Source organism: Panthera leo, chromosome E3 (assembly GCF_018350215.1).
Source record: "Panthera leo isolate Ple1 chromosome E3, P.leo_Ple1_pat1.1, whole genome shotgun sequence".
Taxonomy (NCBI): Eukaryota; Metazoa; Chordata; class Mammalia; order Carnivora; family Felidae; genus Panthera; species Panthera leo.
This window is the reverse complement of record NC_056694.1, coordinates 38,672,450-38,693,036: the sequence shown is the minus strand read 5'-3', so window position 1 is coordinate 38,693,036 and position 20,587 is coordinate 38,672,450. Positions and strand designations below refer to the sequence as shown.

At 60.6% G+C, this 20,587-nt stretch overlaps 2 protein-coding genes across 3 annotated transcripts; both read left to right on the top strand.

Moving 5' to 3' along the window:
* The first annotated feature begins 1,232 nt into the window (after positions 1–1,232).
* Positions 1,233–14,274, top strand: MMP25 (matrix metallopeptidase 25). Of its 2 annotated transcripts, none has more exons than XM_042921533.1 (11): positions 1,233–1,404; positions 1,794–1,926; positions 3,383–3,527; positions 3,606–3,898; positions 8,871–9,047; positions 9,140–9,224; positions 9,375–9,457; positions 10,271–10,423; positions 10,518–10,775; positions 10,924–12,452; positions 13,797–14,274. In XM_042921533.1, exons 1-10 carry the CDS (start codon positions 1,315–1,317, stop codon positions 11,193–11,195), a joined length of 1,689 nt encoding a protein of 562 aa, XP_042777467.1. In that variant the 5' UTR covers positions 1,233–1,314; the 3' UTR covers positions 11,196–12,452; positions 13,797–14,274. The 2 variants fall into 2 exon arrangements, with proteins under 2 accessions (XP_042777467.1, XP_042777466.1); XM_042921532.1 differs by having other exon boundaries at positions 13,393–14,274.
* Positions 14,275–14,709: 435 nt separating this feature from the next.
* Positions 14,710–18,811, top strand: IL32 (interleukin 32). The gene is made up of 9 exons (XM_042921534.1): positions 14,710–14,732; positions 15,408–15,476; positions 15,894–15,936; positions 16,818–17,066; positions 17,233–17,271; positions 17,418–17,474; positions 17,875–17,904; positions 18,071–18,133; positions 18,337–18,811. The coding sequence occupies exons 3-9, from the start codon at positions 15,922–15,924 to the stop codon at positions 18,652–18,654; spliced, it is 771 nt and encodes a 256-aa protein (XP_042777468.1). The 5' UTR covers positions 14,710–14,732; positions 15,408–15,476; positions 15,894–15,921; the 3' UTR covers positions 18,655–18,811.
* The last annotated feature ends 1,776 nt before the right edge of the window (positions 18,812–20,587 follow it).

The window sequence follows — 20,587 nt, the reverse complement described above, 5'->3', positions numbered from 1 at the left end:
AACGGAGGCCGTCAGGGTGGCCTGTGTCCTCACAGAGGAGATGTGGGCACACAGCGGCAGCGGGGCTGCGCGGACACAGAGGACGCGCCAGGGCCACCCGCAAGCCCAGGAGAGGGACGGAAACGCCAGGAGGAAGCCACCTGGCCGCCACCTGGGTCTCGGCCCTCCAGCCTCCGGAACTGTGTGGACAAATACATGTCCGCTGTCTCCGGCACCCGGTGTGTGGTGTTTGATGAGCGCAGCCGGGATCTCACTGTTGGAGTTTGCGTCTCCAGCTCGCTAATCCTGCTCATTATTTATTTTGTCTAAAACACGTGGGGCCCGGTCGCTGCACGGCTCCAGAGACAGAGCCTTGGTCCTCGCGCGCCCCTTGCCCCTCTCGGGGAGCCCCCTCCCCCCCCCCCCCGCCCATTTCTCCCTGGGCTTCCCCGGGAAGGGCTGAGGCGTGGCCCTGCGGGTCCCCGAGCCTCTGCGGGATCCGCCCCTCCCCCCCGCCCCCTCCCGGGTCCTAGGCGCCCGAGCCTCCGCCCGGGCCCCCGGATCCTAAACGTCTGGCACCTGCGGCGAGGGGGGCGCGGCCCGCGGACGCCGAGACCCCCGCAGACCGCGTGGCTGGGGGACCAGCGCCCCCGGGCGCCCGCGGAGCAGGGGCGCGTCCCAGCCCCCCGCCGCGGGGGGGGCTCCGGCAGGGCGGGAGGGGGAGGGGCGCCGCGGAGCCGCCCCTCCCCTCCCCCACCCCCTCGGGCCCGGCCGCGGCGTGCGGAGAAAGGAGAAACGAGCCGTGCCCGGGAGAGTCCCAGCGGAGACGGCTTCTGGGAAGAGAAACTTGCGGCCGGGGGAGGCACGGGAGGCGCTCGGTACGGGCTCCTCGCCGCCACCCCCCACCCGCGCCGCCCGCGCTCTCGGAAGCGCCCGGAGGAGGGTCTCGGGGTCCGGCTGGTCGCTGCCCGCGGGCCGTCCGAAGACTGGGCTCATCCGGTGCGACAGCCCTGCCCCGCCCGGGGGGAGGGGCCGGGCCGGCCCGGGACCCAGAGGCCGCCGCCGCGCACCCGGAGAGGCTGCGCCGCCGCCCCTCCCGTCCCCTCTCCGGCCTCCCGGGACCCGCAGCGACCCCAGCCCCCCCCCCCTCCACCCCCGGGCCCTCCTCTGGACGCCTCCGTGTCCCCCGCGTCGGGCCCCCCTGGGTCCCGGCGCCCCGTCCTCCTGCCCACCGCTCCCACCTCGCGCAGGGCTCCCCGGGCCTCTCCCGGCCCCCGACCCCCTGCCCCGGGTCCCCGGAGCCGCCGCGGTCGGGCCCCCCCGAGCCCCGCGGACATGCTCGGGCTGCTCGCGCTGCTGCTCCCGCTGCTGCCGCCGCCCGCGCGCGCCCAGGAGCCCTCCGCGCAGGACGTGAGCCTGGGAGTGGTGAGCGCGGGGTCTGCGCGCCCCTGGGGAGTGCGGGGGGCTGGGGGGGGGGGAGGGCGCCTGGGTCCGGAGGAGGAGGCTGGGGGCTGATTCCAAGTCAGAGCGCCGGGGGATGGGGTCTGGGGACCCAGATTCTCGGACCCATGAGGTTTGGGGCTGGGATTTGAAGATCTATAAAGGGCTCGGGGCGGGGAGGTGGAGACCAGGACCGATGGATCTAGGCAGAGCCCAGGGCTGGAGAGACCGGACTCTGAGAGGGACAGCAGGCAGTCGCCGGGGCTGGGACCCCCGGGCTCTGGGTGGCTGGCGAGGGGTGGGGCTCCCAGGATGGAGACGGGAAGGGGGAGTCTCGCACTCTTCCCCTTCACCTGTTCCTTCCTGCGGCCTAGGACTGGCTGACCCGCTACGGCTACCTGCCACCACCCCACCCTGCCCAAGCACAGCTGCAGAGCCCTGCCAAGCTGAGGGATGCTATCAAGGTCATGCAGAGGTTTGCCGGGCTGCCTGAGACAGGCCTCCTGGGTAGGTAGACGCCGCCCCGCCCGCCCGCCCCCGCCCTGCCCCTGCACCCAGCGGTTTCTAAACCTCCCCACACACCTGAATCCCAGGAGCTATGAAAACGCTGATCCCCGGGACCAACCCAGGAGGTTCTCAGGCGTTTCTTTTTAGTAAATAGTTACTAAGAGTCTCTAATGTGTAAGGCCGTTTCTGGCTCTACTGGTACAGTGATGGACAAAGCAGAAAAGGTCCCTGCTCTCATCCCTCTAGAGAGAGAGACAGACGGATCAAGACTCGAAATATGTCAGGTCATTTCAGATGGTGATTCGTGTTTTGAAGAGAATAAAATGCTGGTCAGGGAAGATCCCTCTGAAAGGGGTCATGGGTTGAAGGGAGCTCATATGAGACAAAGAACCCATGGGACACAAATAAGAGGCGTCAGCCATGGGAAGATGGAGAAGAGTCCCAGGCAAGTGCAAAGGTCCTGTGGTAGGCATGGGATGCAATTAGGAGCCAGCCATGGGAAGATGGAGAGAGTCCCAGGCAAGTGCAAAGGCCCTGTGGTAGCCACAAGGTGGTGTGCCTGTAATGAGAGGAGGATTGAAAAGCTAAGCAAGAGCCTGACTGGGGGATGGGGGGGGGGTGTGATGCTTGAAAGACGTTTGGGTTTGATTACAAGCATGATAAGCAACCACCAGAGGATTTGAAGGAGGGAGACAACTGGACTGAATTTACAGTTGTAAGCTTCCTCTGGTTGCTGATGGAGAATGGAGACCAGGAAGGAGGGAGCTGAATTCAAGGTGCATGTTTTGGAGGTAGAGCTGAGAGGCTCGTCTCTTGGGTAAAATGGGGAAGAAGGGAACCGAGGGCGTGCTGGCCGGCCACAGGAGGAGACAGGACCTCTGTGTGCCCTGTTCCCCGCCGAGTAGTGTTTGCATCTGTACGTGCTCGATTGCCCTTTGTCACCTGACCAGTGGTCAGCTTTGACCTTCACTTGAAGACGAGGGGACAGCTGGGAAGGGAGCCGAGCTAGGACAGGGGATTCCAGGCAGGTCTAACCTGGGAGACCAGAGACCCAGCCCGCCTGGTGAGGACTGGGGACCTATGGTGTCAGGTGTGGCCTAGGGGGCTCCAGCTTCAGACGAGTCCACACGGCACCCCATGGCTCCTTTCCGCCGGGTCCCATCACCAGGGCTCAGGGAAGCAGGACCCCAGACCCCAGATCCCAGCACCGCATGGAGGCAGCAGTCCGTCCAGGGCCCGGTGAAGGCTGGGGCGCTGTCCTGAAGAGCTGTGTTGTCCTTTGGGATGAGCTGGCTTCCGGAACTGGGCAGCCTGTGTGCAAATCCAAGCGGCGGGGCCCTCTTGCACCCGCGGTTCAGCCTCCCTGAGCCTGTTGGTCTGTGGAGAAGTGGCTGGGTCCGTGACTAGAGCCGGTTGTCCTCCTGCTGATCCCCTTGCCCCGCAACCCCTCCCACAGACCCGGTGACCATGGCCACCATGCACAGGCCCCGCTGCTCCCTGCCTGATGTGCTGGGGGCGGCAGAGCTGGTGAGACGTCGTCGCCGGCGCCGGCGCTACGCCCTGAGCGGCAGCGTGTGGAAGAAGCGAACGCTGACGTGGAGGTAGGAGACGGTGTCCTCCCCACCCTGGCCCGCCGCCTGCCGGGCCCAGCCTCCAACGGCTGCCTTCTGTCTCCCCAGGGTGCACTCCTTCCCCCAGAGCTCGGCACTGAGCCAGGAGATGGTGAGGACCCTCATGCACCACGCCTTGGCCACCTGGGGCGTCGAGTCAGGCCTCAAATTCCAGGAGGTGGGCTTTCAGAGCCCGACGGAGCCCGACATCGTCATTGACTTTGCCCGGGCGTACCACCAGGACAGTTACCCCTTCGACGGGCAGGGAGGGACCCTAGCCCACGCCTTCTTCCCCGGGGAACACGCCATCTCTGGGGACACGCACTTCGACGACGAGGAGATCTGGACTTATGGGTCAAAAGGTACGACCTTCCGAGACGTCCCCTCCCCGAGTCTGTCTGTCCCTATGAAATCACACGTATCGACGGACGCTGTGTCCGTTGGGTTTCTCTAGAGCAACAGAACCAGTAAGTAGGATGCTCGTGTGTGGGCGCGCGTGTGTGTAAGTGATTTATTTTAAACAACTGGCTCGTAGGATGGTGGAGGCTGGCGAGCCTAAATCTGTAGGGCAGTCCTGCCAGCTGGAAATTCAAGTGCGAGTTGATGTTGCAGTCCTGAGTCCAATGTCTGCAGGCCAGGCCGGCTCGCCTGAAACCCAGGCAGGATTTCTGTGTTGCGGTCTGGAGGCAGAATTCCCTTCTCCCCCTGGGAAGCCTCAGGTTTGCTCTTAAGGCCTTCAACTGATGAGACCAGGCCCGCCCACCGTGGAACACGATCTACTTTACTTGCAGTCAACTGATCGTAGATGCAGAGCCCATCTACGCGATAACCCAAACAGCCACACCTGGCCTGGTGCTCGGCTAAACAACTGGGCGCCACAGGCTGGCTCAGCGGACACACAGAATCGCCTATCACAGAGGCCTCTCGGGGGTCCAGCTCCAAGCTGGAGCTGAGGACCGAGAGATGTGAAAGCAGCCGTGCGCAGCGGCTGAGTCAGAAGGGTAACCGGCAGTTGCTACACACGGTGATGCGGCTGCGGAAAATCATAGCAGAGGAAGTCCCGGAGAACCACGGCCTCGAGCGGAGGCCCGCCCAGAACCTTTGACGGACGGGGCTTCCTAGAAGTGGTGACTTTGTTCATTCCACACATGTGTACCGCGTGCCGACTAGCCCACCAGGTCCCGCTGTCCCCGAGTGCGTGGGGGTGCGGGGAGGGCGCAGAGGACAACGCGCAAGCCAGTGAGCTGGCTGACACAGGGTAGTCAGGGCTAGTGGCACAGGGGTGAGGGTGGGGGGGGGACATCTGGGGCAGGAAGGCAGAAGGATGGTGTGAGGAGGGAGACTGAAGAGGAGTGCAGAGGCTGGTATGCCCCATGACCCAGAGGGCCTTGGAAGCAGGGGGAGGGAATGGGAGGGATGGAGGGCTCCACATTCTGGAAATACCACTGGCTGTGCTGGGGGGCGAGATAAGAGGCAGGGAGGCAGGAAGCTGTGGCAGGGTCCGGGGAAGAGGTGGATGAAGGTGAGGGGGCGGAGGGCTGTTTAGTCGGATGGGCAGGGACTGGGATCCGACTGGATCCTGGCGGTAGAGGGGACGGACAGGAAGGGGTCTTGTTCATGGCCGTGGGAGGTGCCGCAGGAGGAAGAGCCGGCCCTTGGAGGGCAGGGTGACTTCACGTTGGCCTCGGGTTTGCACTGCTTGCGGGCCCTTCCGTGCAGGCGGTGCATTAGCGGTTGAGTGTCTTGCTTTAGAACTTGGACTTCTCTGGCTTAGGTCAGGTTCCCCAGAAGTGGAGCTCGCGTTGAAAAGTCTTGTGCAAGCAGTTTCGCAGGGTATGTTCTCAGGGGAAAGGGAAGCAAGAGAGGGCTGGGGAAGGAGGCTTAGCCAGGACAGTGGTCTCAGCTGAGAGGAGCCTGAGCTCAGGAGCATGAATAGCTCACAGGGTCGGTCCTGCCTGGGGGCTAGGGTTCCAGCTCTTCCAGTCTTAGCAATCCGCCATTGGCTGCGAGCTTCCCGTGGCCTGGAGGCTGGCCAGAAGGGAGAGCCATCTTCTGGGGAGGGGGGCAGCCAGAGGATGGGCGCACAGGCTCTGTAGGGTTTGGGCGGGGTGCCCACAGCATGCACAGACCTGAGGCTGTGTCACGCAGCATTTAAGCATGCCGGCTTGAAGCGGAACTCAGGTTAGGGCTCCTCTGCTTGCCACACATGTAAGTTTCTTGACCTCCATGTGGTCAGTTTCCTCGTCTGAGAAATGGGAGTTACAACAGTACCTGCTGGCAGGGTGGGCTTGCGGATTTAATAAGTAATTGACCTACGGCTGTCAGCACAGGGCCGGCCTGAAGTAGCGCTCTGTTCATTGCCAGCTACTATGAGCTGGGCCTCGTGGCAGATTAGAGTCAATGGTACTCGGGGGGTGGCTAAGGCTCCAGGAGGAAAGTGTAGAACGTGAGGGTCAAGTATGGAGCTGTGGAGAGCCCCACAGTTAAGGGGAGGGTAGCAGGGGGGAGGGATCAAAGGAAATGGAGAAAGAACGGGCCTACAGGTGACCAAGAACTAGAGCAAAGAAGGAAGTGGTCAGCAGTGGGCAGGGCAGCAGGCCAGTCCAGTAAATTACATGGGCCTAGGTCTGATCATCTGGGGACAAAGTGACCTCGGTTGCCTGCAGCCTTGGCAGGTGGGGGAGGAGTCCCGACCACAGTGAAGTCAGACATGAGAGGGGTTGAGGAAGTGAACTCTGAGTTTAGACCACTGACCACAGAACTTGCTAGGGAAGGAGAGGGGTGTGGATGGGGGCAGATACAGATACGGAGAGGTACTGAGGTGATTTAGGATGAGGGTCTTGAGCACTTAGTGATGCTGGATGAGCCAACAGAAAGAAAGAGGTGTGGGATGGATGGATACATGGATGGATGGAAGGAAGGATGGATGGATGGACAGATGGATGGACACATGGATGGATGGATGGATGGATGGATGGATGGATGGATGGATGGATGGAAGGAAGGATGGATGGATGGATGGACAGATGGATGGACACATGGATGGATGGATGGATGGATGGATGGATGGATGGATGAATGGATGGGTAGATGAATGGATAGATGAATGGTTGGATAGATAGATGGGATGGATGGATGGATGGATGGATGGATGGATGGATGGACGGATGGACAGATGGATGGACGGACGGATGGGATGGATGGATGGATGGACGGATGGGATGGATGGATGGATGGATGGATGGACACATGGATGGATGGATGGATAGATGAATGGATAGATGAATGGATGGATGGATAGATGGGTGGGATGGATGGATGGGATGGATGGATGGATGGATGGATGGATGGATGGATGGATGGACGGATGGACAGATGGATGGATGGACAGATGGACGGATGGATGGATGGATGGATGGACAGACGGATGGGATGGATGGATGGATGGATGGATGGATGGACGGGTGGATGAATGGACAGATGGATGGATGCATGCATGCATGGATGGATGGATGGATGAATGGACAGCCGGACGGATGGATGGATGGATGGACAGCCGGACGGATGGATGGATGGATGGATGGAAGGATGGATGAATGGACAGACATACACAGGGATGCAGGGATGGATGGATGGGTTCTTGTCCTACAGGAGGTGAGCGAAGCCGGGGCCTCACATAGGGCAGGGCAGGAGATAGGAGGTGAGCACGGGGGAGATACAGCTGTCTGCCCGGGTGCACAGGAAGTTACAGATTACATCGGCCGGCCTGTCTTGATGAAATAGGAAACACATCTGACCTACTTGTCCTCTTAAGAGTTAGGACTGGAGCTGGGGAGCAGCTTGAGGGGCTGTGGGCTTGGAATTGAGGCTAGTGGGCAGCTCAGAGGAACTGCCTGGTGAGGTCTAGAGCAGGACTGGGAGGAGGTATCGATGACCCTCGGAGAGCGGCCACCGGGAGTCTTGTGGACTGGGGCTGAGGCTGCGGTTGTGCAATTCCCCCAGCTGCATGGGGGGGGGGGGTAAAGGGTGCAATGACGGGTGTGGCCAAAGGGGGAGGAGAAGAGGGAAGGAGGAGGAAAGAGATCCACTTGTCATAAACACCCAACTTCCTCCAGTTTCTCAGAAAAGGGACTCAGTGCAGTAAGAAAACCCACAGTCCACACGGAGACCTGTCAGTACGGATGCGTTTGGACCAAGGTCAGGTGAAGTCGCTGCTGAAAGGCACTAATTGGCCATACTGTCATTTAACCTGACCGCCCTGTGCCTCAGTTTCCCACCCGTAAAATGAGGCTGGAAGGAAGAGGTTTACGAGACGTAAATGACGGCCCGTGTCACCCCTCGCTCACCCCTTCACGCTCACATTCTCGTCCAGCAGCCTTGAGGGGCTGAGAGAAATTTGCTTTCCGACTCACCGGGTCACTTCCGCCTTCAACACTGCTGACCCTGGTTAGAGATTTCCACGCGGCACACCAACATCTGGGCAGCTGCTCGCCTCTCTTGCTGTCTCGCTCCCTCGGCCTCTCGGGGCTGGAGGAGGAGCCGGCGGGCAGCCGCTGGGTCGATGAGGAGCTGGGGTTCGGCCAGCAGCTGGCAGTGGACACAGGCTCCCTCCTGGCGCCCAGGCTGGGTCCCCGAGGACGAGGCTGTGGTCAGAGAGGGTGGGAACGAGGCCGGCCGCCAGGGCCGAGAGAGCCTGCCTGAGGAGCCGTCTGAAGCTGGGGAGGGGGGAGGCTCCCGGAAAGGTGGATGGGGGTGTGGGCACTAGAGGGGCGTGCGTGGGAGGAGGGAGTGGAGCACCATGAGCGTGGGAGAGGGGCGAACGTCTTGGGAACCCCGGGCCAAGGAGACTGAGCGACACTCCTTGTGGGTGGGGGCATCTGGCCCCAGACGGCATCCCGAAAGAGGGAGACTCCAAGGCTGGGGCTTCCTCCGGAGACCCGCGTGCACCCCCAGGTTCCCGCTTTCCCCAGAGTGTTTCCGAGTGCACGGGCTTCCTTTCCTGGGGACCAGGACTACGGCAGGAAGGCCACCCCTTCCTCTGTCCAGGCCATCTCCTTCTGCCCCTTCCCTGACCCGTTCTGCGGGTCTCCGGTCCTGTCCCCAAGTGTCCAGAACTGCCAGACCAGGCTACTAGAAAAAAACCTCCCGAGTAAGTGAAAGCACCCAGGAAGGACGGTGACTCGGGGAGGGGTCTGGGTGTGGCCGTGTCTGGAGGGTCTCCCGCTGTCCAGCTGTCCCTCTGCCCGCAGGCCCCCCTCCAGGGGCTTCCTGGCCGCCTTCTTTTCTGGCGTGGGGGAAGGGTAGAGCTCGAGCCCAGTCTTCCTCCTTCCCCAGATGGTGAGGGGACGGACCTGTTTGCTGTGGCTGTTCATGAGTTTGGCCACGCCTTGGGCCTGGGCCACTCCTCGGCACCCGACTCAATCATGAGGCCCTTTTACCAGGGCCCGGTGGGCGACCCCCACAAGTACCGCCTGTCCCAGGACGACCGGGAAGGCCTACAGCAGCTCTATGGTACAGGGGCTGGGGACCGGGGACGGTGGCTTGCCCTGTGGCCTCATCAGCAGAGTCGGGGGACTCACGCCTCTCCGGCTCTCTCTCCACAGGGAAGGTGCCCCAGACCCCGTACGATAAGCCCACAAGGAAACCCTTGGCTCCTCCTCCCCCACCCCCTACCGCGCCCCCAGACAGGTGAGTGAGGGGGGTGACCTCCCTACCTCGGCGTGGTTCTTGGTGAGGTGGGCTTGGCAAGAGTCCCTACCTCACGGGGCTCTTCTCAAGGGTAAGTGAAGACACTAGGAGCCCCGACCCCTCTCTGCTCACCTCTCCTTTCCATTGTAGCCCCTCTCTCCCCACCCCTGACCGATGTGAAGGCAATTTTGATGCTATCGCTAATATCCGTGGTGAAACCTTTTTCTTCAAAGGTGAGTCATCTTAGATCTCCCCTGACGACATGTAGTTGGCGTCCTACCCCTTTAGGATGACCCACCAGTCCTGTGGGGTTTCCCAGGATTCGGGACTCTCAGTGCTGACAAAAAAAAAAAAAAAAAAGGAAAGCCCTGGGGGTGCCTGGGTGGCTCAGCCTGTTCCTTTAAGTGTCTGACTCTCGGTTTGGGCTCAGGCCACGATCTCATGGTTGGTGAGTTCAAGCCCCACATGGGGCTCTGTGCCGCTGGTTGGGAGCCTGGAGCCAACCTGCTTAGGATCCTCTCGCTGTCTCCTCTCTTCTTCCCTCCCCAGCTTGCTCTCTCTCTCTCTCTCTCTCTCTCTGTCTCTCTGTCTCTCTCTCTCTCTCTCTCTCAAATAAATAAATAAACTTAAAAAAAAAAAAAGAACTTAAAAAAAAAGGGAAGTCCTAGGAGAGCTGGTCACTCCAGAGCCCCTGCACCCGTGAAATCCCGATGGACTTCCTCTCCCAGCCGCCAGAGGGAGTCCCAGCACCCACTCTGAGCGAGAAGACTTTTTTTTTTTAAATAAAGGAGCGCTTCTTTTTTTTTTTTTTTTTTTTTTTAATGTTTATTTATTTTTGAGGGAGCGAGGGAGCCAGCAGGGGAGGGGCAGAGAGAGGGGGAGACACAGAATCCGAAGCAGGCGCCTCGGTGAGAGCGTAGAGCCCGCCTCGATCCCGCGAGCCCTGAGATCATGACCTGAGTCCCCCAGGCACCCCCTGGAGGGAGAAGACTCTGGTCATCTCGGGCCCCCGTGGCCACCCCTCCCGCCCCCCCCCCCCCCCACAGGCCCCTGGTTCTGGCGCGTTCAACCCTCGGGACAGCTGGTGTCGCCCCGGCCCGCCAGGCTCCACCGCTTCTGGGAGGGGCTGCCCGCCGGGGTGAAGGTCATCCAGGCCGCCTACGCCCGGCCCCGGGACCGCGGCATCCTCCTCTTCAGCGGTGAGCGGGCGCCGGGGCGCGGGCGGGGTGGCGCCGGGGGCGGGGTGGGGGTGGGGGGCGCCCCTGCTCACCTGCCGCCCCCCGCGCCCCGCAGGCCCCCAGTTCTGGGTGTTCCAGGAGCGGCAGCTAGAGGGCGCCCCGCGGCCGCTCACGGAGCTGGGGCTGCCGGCCGGAGAGCAGGTGGACGCCGTGTTCTCGTGGCCGCTCAACGGGAAGACCTACCTGATCCGGGGCGGGCGCTACTGGCGGTACGACGAGGCGGCCGCGCGCCCGGACCCCGGCTACCCCCGCGACCTGAGCCTTTGGGAAGGGGCGCCTGACGCCCCCGACGATGTCACCGTCAGCAACGCAGGTGGGAGAGGGCGCGGGGAGGGGCTGGGGGCCCCGGGGACGGGGAGAGGGGCCCTCCTGGGGGTTTCGGGGAGCCCTCAGGAGGGACGCGGCGCGGCGGGAGGGGCAGCCTGGACCGGCCCCTGACGTGTCTCCTCCCTGCCCCGCAGGTGACACCTACTTCTTCAAGGGCGCCCACTACTGGCGCTTTCCCAAGGGCAGCGTCAAGGCGGAGTCCGACTCCCCCCAACCCATGGGCCCCAAGTGGCTGGACTGCCCGGCCCCCAGCGCCGGCCCGCGCTCCCCCAGGCCCCCCAAAGCCACCCGGGAGCCCGGAGCCTGCAATTGTCAGTGCGAGATCAATCAGGCCTCAGGGCGGCCGTCGCTGTCCTTCCTGCTGTCCCTTCTACCCCCACTGGTGGGGGGCGTCGCCTTCAGCTGAGGGGGACGGTCCCGGGGCGGGGCTCATGCGGGTGGAGCTTCGCCCTGGGGACGCGGACAAATGGCTAGCCCTTAGACTGGAGGGCCATGTGCTTTAGAGGACTGGACAGATTGGGGCCGCTGAACCCCAGCCCCTCTCTCCACCCGCTGCTCCGAATTTCCCAGAAGTGTCCCACTGTCCTGCTTCTGCAACGTCCCAGGCAATGCCACGTGGATGGGGACCCCAGACCCAGCCCTCAAGTTACCCCTGAGCGCGAGTGTGCCATATCCTGGGTGATATCCAGGACGTGCCCCGCGTCCTGGGTGACATCAGTGGCCACCCAGACGACCCTCCACAACCGAGGCCCCTGTGGACCTCCTTTCTGGTCACCATCTTGGACCCAGAACAGTCCCGGTTCAACAGAACACCCTCCAATCCCTAAAAATCCGCTCAGTCCCTCCACACTGGAGTGTGTACCGCTTCCCGCAGGGAGAACTCTTGGGTTCTCCGCGGCTCAGTGCTGTGAAGACAGTGGACTGAGTTCCCTCTCCACCCGGGGGTCACTGCTTCCTCAGCACCCCTGGGTGATGAGTGGGAGGGCCACCTCATTCACCTCCCACTCCTCCCCGAATTCAGGACCTACATCAGTGCCTCTGGAACTGCACTTCTGGAATCTTCCACATCAGAATCCCCTAGGGAACTTAAAAATGCGGATCCCATGCCCTCACCCTGAATCACTTGGGGGTTGGGGCCAGGAGTCTGCGCTCGAGTAAGCTTGGGGGGGGGCAGCCCTGATGGGCGAGGGGGCCGGGACGACAGCTGTCATCTCTGTCTTGTGGTTTTTCTGTGTCTCTGAAGTGTTCTCCCTCCCAGGGACCAACCTGAGCACATTCTCTGCAGAATCAGGTCGATGGCCTTGCTCGAGTAGGATCTATCCCCTTTGGGTGGAGCCTCTTAGGGGCCACTTCCTGGGTTGCCGTCGGCCCACAGTGCTGCCTGGGGCTGAGGCTGCGGGCCGCTGTCCCAGCGTGCAGGGCCCTCCCTCGGTCAGGACAAGCTGACCAGTCAGAGGGCAACAGCCAGGTGTCTTCAGCCAACCCGTGACCTGAGAATTCCAAGCCACCAGAAAACCCGAAACCCGGGCCTCTGTCAGGATCCTTTCAAAACACATGGAGGAGGAAACTTATATTTTAGAAGCTTATGAGCCCCACACAGGAGGACAATGCAGGTGACCCGAGAGAAAGCCCTTCGTTTCTCCTGAGCACAGATGGCTCCGGGGTGAGTTCGGTGGCAGGAGCTTGACAGACCTGAATTGCTCTGTCTTGTAGCAGAACTTGGGATTCAGAGTTGACAGGCAGTGGGGTGACAGACGGAAAGAGAATGAGTGGGAGGAGGGAACAGAGAGAAACTCAAAAGTCGGCTAGGGGACCTCAGAGGAGGGCCATCCAATGTGAAATCTGGGGCTTCATTTAGTGCTACACGGAGACTTCTTCTCCAGCCTTTAAAAATATATTAAGGGTGCCTGGCTGGCTCCGTCAGAACAGCATGTGACTCTTGATCTCAGGGTTGTGGGTTTGGGTTTGAGCCCCACCTTGGGCACGAAGCCTACTTTGGAACAAAACACTTTGTCTGCGGCACCTGGCTGGTTCCGTTGGTGGAGCCTGAGGGTCTTGATCTCAGGGTTGTGAGTTCCAGCCCCACGATGAGTGTAGATATTACTTAGAAGTAAATCTTAGGGGGAAAAAAAAAAAATATATATATATATATATACACACACACACACACACACACACTTAAGTATACTACAGAAAAATGCCAGGTCAAATTGATTATTTTTATCGTTAAAATGGTCCCATAATCAAAATGTAAAATATTTGTGCTTCAAAGGACACCATTAAAAAATGAAAAGACCACCCACAAAACGGGAGAAAATATTTGCAAAGGACATACCTTTTTATTTATTTTTTTTTTTTATTTTTATTTTTTAGAAATTTTTTAACGTTTATTTTTGAGACAGAGAGAGACAGAGCATGAACAGGGGAGGGGCAGAGAAAGAGGGAGACACAGAATCTGAAACAGGGTCCAGGCTCTGAGCTGTCAGCACAGAGCCCGACGCGGGGCTCGAACTCACGGACCGTGAGATCATGACCTGAGCCAAAGTCGGACGCTTAACCGTTTTTTTTTTTTCTTTTTATATATTTTATTTTTTTTTGCAAAGGACATATCTGACGAGAGGCTCGTATCCAGAATATATAAAATACTCTGACAACTTAATAAGCAGAAGGTAAATGACCCAATTTAAAAACGGGCAAAGGATCAGAATGCACATCCCTCCAAGGACAACGTACAAGTGGCCGACAAGCCCACGAAAAGATGCTCGACGTCACTAGTCATAAGGGGAATGAAAATCAAAACCACACGGGGATACTATTTCACACCCACCAGGGCGGCTAGAATCAAAAACCTCATAGTCGGCGTGGGCGAGGATGTGCAGAAACGGACCATCACGCGCTGCTGCTGGGGATAGAAAAGGGCGCAGTAACTTTGGAAAATCGTCTGGTGGTTCCTCAAAAAGTGGAAAACATAGTCAGTTACCATAGGAGCCAACAATTCTCCTCCTAGGTGTGAACCCAAGAGACCTAAAAACAGACATCCGCACGGAAACTTGTCCACGGGCGTCCACAGCAGCGTGATTCGTAATAGCCAAAAGGTGGAAACAACCCGAATGTCCATGGACGGACGAGTGGATGCGGGAAGTGGCACGTTCATACAGCGGAGCGTTCTTTAGCCCTCGAAAGGACTGAAGCGCGGGTTCGTGCTACAACCCCGAGGAATTGAAAGCCCCGTGCTAAGTGCAAAAGGTGGCCACATAAGGTCACACGGCGTGACCATCTCTATGTGATTCCATGTATATGAAACATCCAGACCAGGGAACTCCAGAGACAGATAGTAGATGCGTGGGTGTCTGGGCGGGGCTTTGGGATCGTTGGGGGGGGGGGGGGGGGTGCTGGCTCGCCTTTCTGAGGCGACGAAAATGTTCTGAAATTGGCCTTGACGGGTGCACGTTTCCGTGCGTTCAATTATACGCTTCAGTGGGGGAGTTGCGTGTGAATTGTTTCTCGCCAAAGCTGCATAGAAAATGGTGCAGCCTGCCGTGACGCAAAATGCTTGCAGACGGTGGTCTGCGAGACTGTCACGGAGGGGCCAAGCGTCTCGTGGGGTCGGGGGGCCGTGCTTCCCGAGAAAGAAGCCCAGGACTGTTACCTGCAGCCACAACCTTTTCTCTCCCCACCTGGAATTTAAAGATGGCTCAGGGAGGGATCTGGACTCCGAGGTGTGCACAGGGCGTTTCAGACCGTTGATGGGCTCCTAAGGGGCCAGGAGACACCTGCTGGGGTCTAGTCAATGCAAGTGAGACTTGCGCCAAGGGAATATGCTTGACAGTTCTGTCCTTCTGGGGGCCCCTCAGGAGCCCAGGTCCTCGTGTTCGAGTCCTAATCCCCGGGACCTCAGACGGTGACCTTATTTGGAGATAGGATCTTTGCAGAGGGAATCAAGGTAATGAGGTCATTGGATGGGCCCTGATCCGGTGAGACCGGTGTCCCTATAAAAATGGGAAGTTAGCGGACAGACGCGCATGCTAGGAGAATGACATGAGCACGAAGAGGCCATCCGCAGGCCTGGGAGAGAGGCTGAAACAGGCCCTTCCCCCACGGCCCTCGAAGCCACCACCCTGACCACCCTGCCGAGGCCTTGATCGGTTTCGCGGCCCCAGGCACCGGGCAGCCCTAGTGTCGAGGTTAGACACGGCTGTGGTGAAGCGGGGGGACTCTGGGCCAGAGTAGGGCGAGCCGAACTGGGGGTGACCCCAGAACTGCTCAGGGCTGGCCGGGACATGGTGCCCCTCGGCCCCAGGAGGGCTCGGGATAGTCTGGCCAGCTGACCCTAGGCCCTCAGCTCCTCCTGAGGGCTTCACCCTGTCCCGTGGCAGACAGGCATCACCTCCAGCCACCCCTGCAGGGGCCCCTGGGGCAGTCTGCTCAGCTCCCCTCCCCTCCCCACCCCTCCCGGTGGGGCCACCTTAGGGATCTTGCCAGCCCTGCTCTGCCCTGGGCCTGGAGATGCTTAGAACATTCTCTGGACTTTGAGCTGGGGTATGCTCCATTTCAAGTGAGCTAGTCAGCATTCCCCAGCACCTTACTTGACCCTCAACAGGATGACTTCATTTTCCAGAGCCTGGGAGTGCTCCGATCTGCTTTCACCAGTCTGGACTTTCCCTCTGTCTTTCCCTGTCTCGGGCCGGTAAGGTTGAGAAAGAGGCTTGTTCCTGGGCTCTGAAGTTCCCCACCTCAGCTCAGAGAGCGGAGGGGGCACAGCCAGAGGGCCCTGCCCACCCCCTCCCAGGCGGTCTCCCTGTCCTAGCTTCTGTCTCCGTGTGCCACACACGTGCGTACACACACACACACACACACACACACACACAGCCTCACATCCTGCCTCCAAGCCAGGCTCCACCCTCCCCCAGCCTCTCCCTCCTCCCTCCTCCCTCTTAAATCAGAAGCTCTCTCTGGAGCAGAAGCATAGGCTGGGAGAATCTGTGTGAGGTGACCTGGCAGCCGGGGGAGGAGGCTGCAGCCAAAGCGACGTCCAGTGGGGGGTGGCCTGGCGGGGAGGCCTCTTCCCTGAACCCTCTAGCTCACACCTGTTCCTCCCCGCCAGGCCACAGCCCCCAGAGCCCTGCGCCACCATGTGGTCCTCCAAGGTGAGTGAGAGCAATTGGAGGGGTGGGGGGGCCCCCCAGATTCCACTTCCCCGCTGTGTGTCCCCCTCTCCCGCTCGCGCTGGCCGCCAGACCCCCTGATCTCTCCGCGTGCACCCGGCTCTGTCCCATTCTCCTAGGCCAATGGGGGAGTCCACTGGGGAAGCAGGGGGTCAGAGGCATGTGACCCGTGCACTCAACAGGGCCCCAGGCTCATAACCACCCCCGGCTTACTTTGTTGAATGCTCTCTCACTGCCTGAAATTCTGAATAATTATTGACAGCCACACCGTTTCATTTTGCTGTGAGTCATTCACTTTAGAGAGTGGGTCCCGATCGTGGGGCCAGATTTCCGGTCTGGGGGCAAACAACGGGGAGAGGGTCTGCGTGTGTGTCTGCTAAGGATACTGAGGAATGCTGTGTATGAGGACAAGGGGGTGACTCCAGGAGCTGGACCCGATGCGTTGGTGGCGCAGCTGGGGCATGGAGGGTCTATAGGGCCAGAGGCGCCGATCCCGGGTAGACCCTGTCCCGATACCCTGGAAACCTGGGGGCGGGGAGGTCGTGCTTTCCTGCCAAGTTTACAAATTCCTCCCTGCCTGGGCCTGCCGCCCAGGACCTTGGTGTCTGTTCCTCCCTTTTGGGGTGCCCGGTCACCTCTCTCACCCCCGTTGTGAGGTTGGCCACAGGCTCCGGGGCCCTGCGGGATTTGTCACAGTGGACTCTGGAATGACCCCAGGCTCGGTGGCCACGCCCAGTTTGGGAGCCCGAGTCGGAGAGCAAATTGTTCCCTGCGGCCAGCGCCCCCGATTGGGGTGACAGGCTGGTGCCATCAGGGACTCAAGAAGCGTGGAGAAGGGTGCCTCACAACAGATATTTGCCCAGAGCCGTGGACGTTCCGCGTGTGGCAGGGACTGCCCCGTGACCAGGGAGTCGGCACCAGGTTTGATGGAGACCCGTGATGCCGTGTCCGGGCCACCCTGCGCTTCTGTGGGGCAAGCCGAGGGTCCGGGCAGGGGAGGTGGGTCTGCAGAGCCAGCTGTCAAGAGCTGCATACCTGTCACCGCCTTCGAGAGCGCCGTCCCCGCCAGCCCGTCCCTTGGCCAGCCCGTCAGCCGGGACAGAGAGGGACAGGTATTTGGTAACACAGTGGATCCTGAGCACTCTGGGGCAATGCTCACCCATGCGTGTGCACATGCATGGTGAGGGTGTGTGCGTGTGTGTGTGTGTGTGTGTGTGTACAGCAAGTGGGGGGGGTGGCAAGGTCCCACGTGTCTGAGTATCACTGTCACCCCCACAGGTGGGCAGAAATCCTATTGAATTTATGAGGCACCAAATGGTAAGAAGCTCTTCCTAGTGTGTGTCTGGGGGAGACAGGGGGACCTGGGTCCTGCTGTGTAGAGCTGAGAATGTTCTGGGCCACCCAGGGCCCCCGGAGGGGGAACGATGAGGCCTCTCTCACTTTCGCCTCTCCTCTCTGCGCAGCACCAGCTGGTGGACATCTTCTGTGACAGGACCCAACACCAATCCCAAGGAGCACAGGTGGGTCGCCGTGGCCCCCACTCCCATGCACTCTGCAGCTGGGGTCGGGTGGGTGGTTTCACAATGACCACGATGACGGTGAGGGTGATGGAGATGCTACCTCGGGTCTGCTCACTCCTTACACCTGGGCACCTGCTGGCACACTCTCCTCGTTCACACCCGCGTGCAGGTGAGGGCACAGGTGAGAAATGCAGAGGCCCAGGGAGGCTTAGGAAGGTGATCAAGTCACTGCGCATATTGATGACAGAGCGGGGATGCCAGATACCTGGTCCCCAGGCCCCTGGGCTGGACCCAGTGATGGGGGCCTGGGGAGCAGAGAACAGGTGGGGACTTGGGGGAGAAGACTGCGGGCGGGAGAGGCTGGGAGGATTTTAAACCAAGTGATTCCCCCCCCCCCCAGCAACAGAGGCTCAGTCTGGGAGAGGTGGAGGTGAGTTCCCCCCCCCCCCGCCGCCCCCACCAAAGCTCGGTCCCCAGGGCTACAGCCAGGTTATCGTTATTGGGTCTGGGCTCCTGGCTCCCTTGACACTCCCCTGGACGCATGGAGGCCACAGACAGGAGCCGATCTGGAGCTCCGAACCGTCCCCTCTCCCCAGGATGGCTTCAACAAGATCATGCTAGAAGCCGTGGACCTTCACCATGATCAGAACGACGACGAGGTGAGTGTGAGACGCCCGTCGCAGCCCTGCCGGTGGGGAGGCAAGGAGGGGCTGAGCCCCTGGGTGGAGTCTTCTCGAGTGTGGAGAGCCGGGCTTCTGGCTCCCAGACTCTCACACAGGCGGGGAGGCCTCAGCCGGGGCCAGGACCCCGGCCGCGTCTTCCAGGTGGGACCCCGCACCGAACGGCACCCCCGCCCCTGCAGGAATCCAGTCCGTTACTTCCCGAAGTGCGGCGGGAGCTGCGTTCCAGAGTCTTGAGGTCCTCCGTCCTTGACCTGGAAGAGAAGGAGCACCCCGAGGTCCAGAAGACTGAGGAGAGCTTTTGTGACAGAGCCCTGAGGTTGTTCCGAAGGCTGCTCTACCAACTGCAGCTGAAGTGGCAGGCCGCGCTGGCGTGGGTGAGGGAGAAGGTGGCCGCCGGCCTTCAGGCCTTCTGCGACGCAGTGGAGGCCGTCTGGAGCGCCTTTAACAGCTTCTGCACCTCAGTGGCTCAGGTGTTCAGGAGCGCCATCCAGGCCTAGCCCGGCCCTCCCCGGCCGCTTTCCTGGTCCGGGTCCGGCCCGTCGCCCTGGCTGTGGCGTCCTAATAAGAGTTGGCTGCGGGCGCCCCAGGGGGGCTCAGTCGGTTAAGCGTCCGCCTTCGGCTCAGGTCATGATCTCATGGTTCATGGGCATGAGCCCCGAGCCCCGCGTCGGGCTCTGTGCTGACAGCTCGGAGCCTGGAGCCTGCTTCGCAATCTGTGACTCCCCGCCTCTCTCTGTCCCCTCCCCAGCTCCTGCTCTGTCTCTGTCTCTCAAAAAATAAATAAGCGTTAAAAAAAAAAAAAGTTGGTTGAATCAAACTGAGTGCCTGTTTGTTGGACGGGAGGCAGGAGCCCCCAGTGGCTGGGGAGGGGGCAGGACCCCAGGGAGGGGGGGTCCACCTGACCTCTATAATCTGTACATGGACACGGGTGACAACTGGCCTGTGGAAAGGGCTGGAAGTTTTCTGGCCTGCGCGTTGCCTGACGCTGGGGCAGCAGGGAGCTCAGGTCTGAGGCACATCTGCCCCTTGGCTTGTTTTTCTGACCTGGCTCTTCATCCTTCACCAGGCCATGGAAACTCCTTGGCTTTGAGGTTGGGGCAGAGGCGGGGGAGGGAAGAGTAGGGAGGGGGAGGAGGGTTCACCCCTACCTGGACCAGAGAGAAGGGCAGCCTAGGGCGGGACAGGACTCAGATCTCTGGCTCAGGCCTCCTGGGAGCCTGCAAATGCAGAAACTGGGGAGGGGGTGGGGGGAGGGGAGCCAGGAGCAAGGCCAGGGCAGGGAGGGGGTCGGCCCAGCTCACCATTTTTGAGGCCGCTTCCCTGAAGCTCCCCCCTCCCCCACTGACTTCCTGCTTCCTGCAGCTGCACACAGATTTTTGCATTGGGGTGTCTAGCCGTGAACAGCAGCTGCTGAGATAGAGCTGGGGGGGGGGGGCGGTTTCCGGGGCCCTGACCTGAGGACAGAGCAGGAAAGGGGACAGGTGGGGTGGGGTGAGGGTGGGGTGCGGGGAAAACACGCCAGCAAAGGAAAGGCTCCAGACCAGGGAGGTGTGCCTAGGGGTGAGAGGTATGTGGGGAGGTGACTGGGAGCCCGGAGGCCTCACGGCTGGGGGCATTTCTATCACTCACTCCTGTGGTGTTTTCTTTGTTTTTTTCTTTTTTCTTTTTTTAATGTTTATTTAGAGAGAGAGAGAGAGAGAGAGCGCGCTCGAGCGCACGGGCGCGCAGGGGAGGGGCAGAGAGAGGGAGACACAGAATGCGCAGCAGGCGCCAGGCTCCGAGCCATCAGCACAGAGCCCGACATTGGACTCAGGGTTCCATCCCACGAACTGGGACAGCATGACCTGAGCCAAAGTCGGTTGCCCAACTGACTGAGCCACCCAGGTGCCCCCCCCCCCCCCCCCCCCCCCCCCCCCCCCCCCCCCCCCCCCCCCCCGCCATCTGCCAGTTTCTTAAAGACCCTTTTGGATCATACTAATGAACTCTCAATTCTTAGAAAAATCACCTCCCTGGGGAACAGCTGGGAGTCCACCAGGAGTGGGCAAGGTTGAAGCCAGACCCTGATGGTGGCCCTGGTCATCCTGAGGGGCTCTGCTTGCTCATTGCCCCTGCCCTGTGAGGGAGTGGACTTTGGGGAGCCCTGTGCTGGCCCACATCCTGTTTCATTCCCAGGGGATCCCTCTGAGAGCCTTTTACACTGGAAGGCCCATCTCAGGCCTGAGTCCCCAGCTCCAAGGGGCCGTCCCCCGCCAGGGCCTGACCTAGCTCTCGCTTCCCCCTGGACGTCGTGTCCTCTCCTCCCATGGCCAGTCAACATTCAGTTTCTTTTAGACCCCTGACCCGCATTTTCACATGACCCCGTGGTCAGACTGTCTCTTACTTCTCCTTGTGCCTTTGCGCTTGACTCCGGTGAGAAGCTGAGAAAACCTG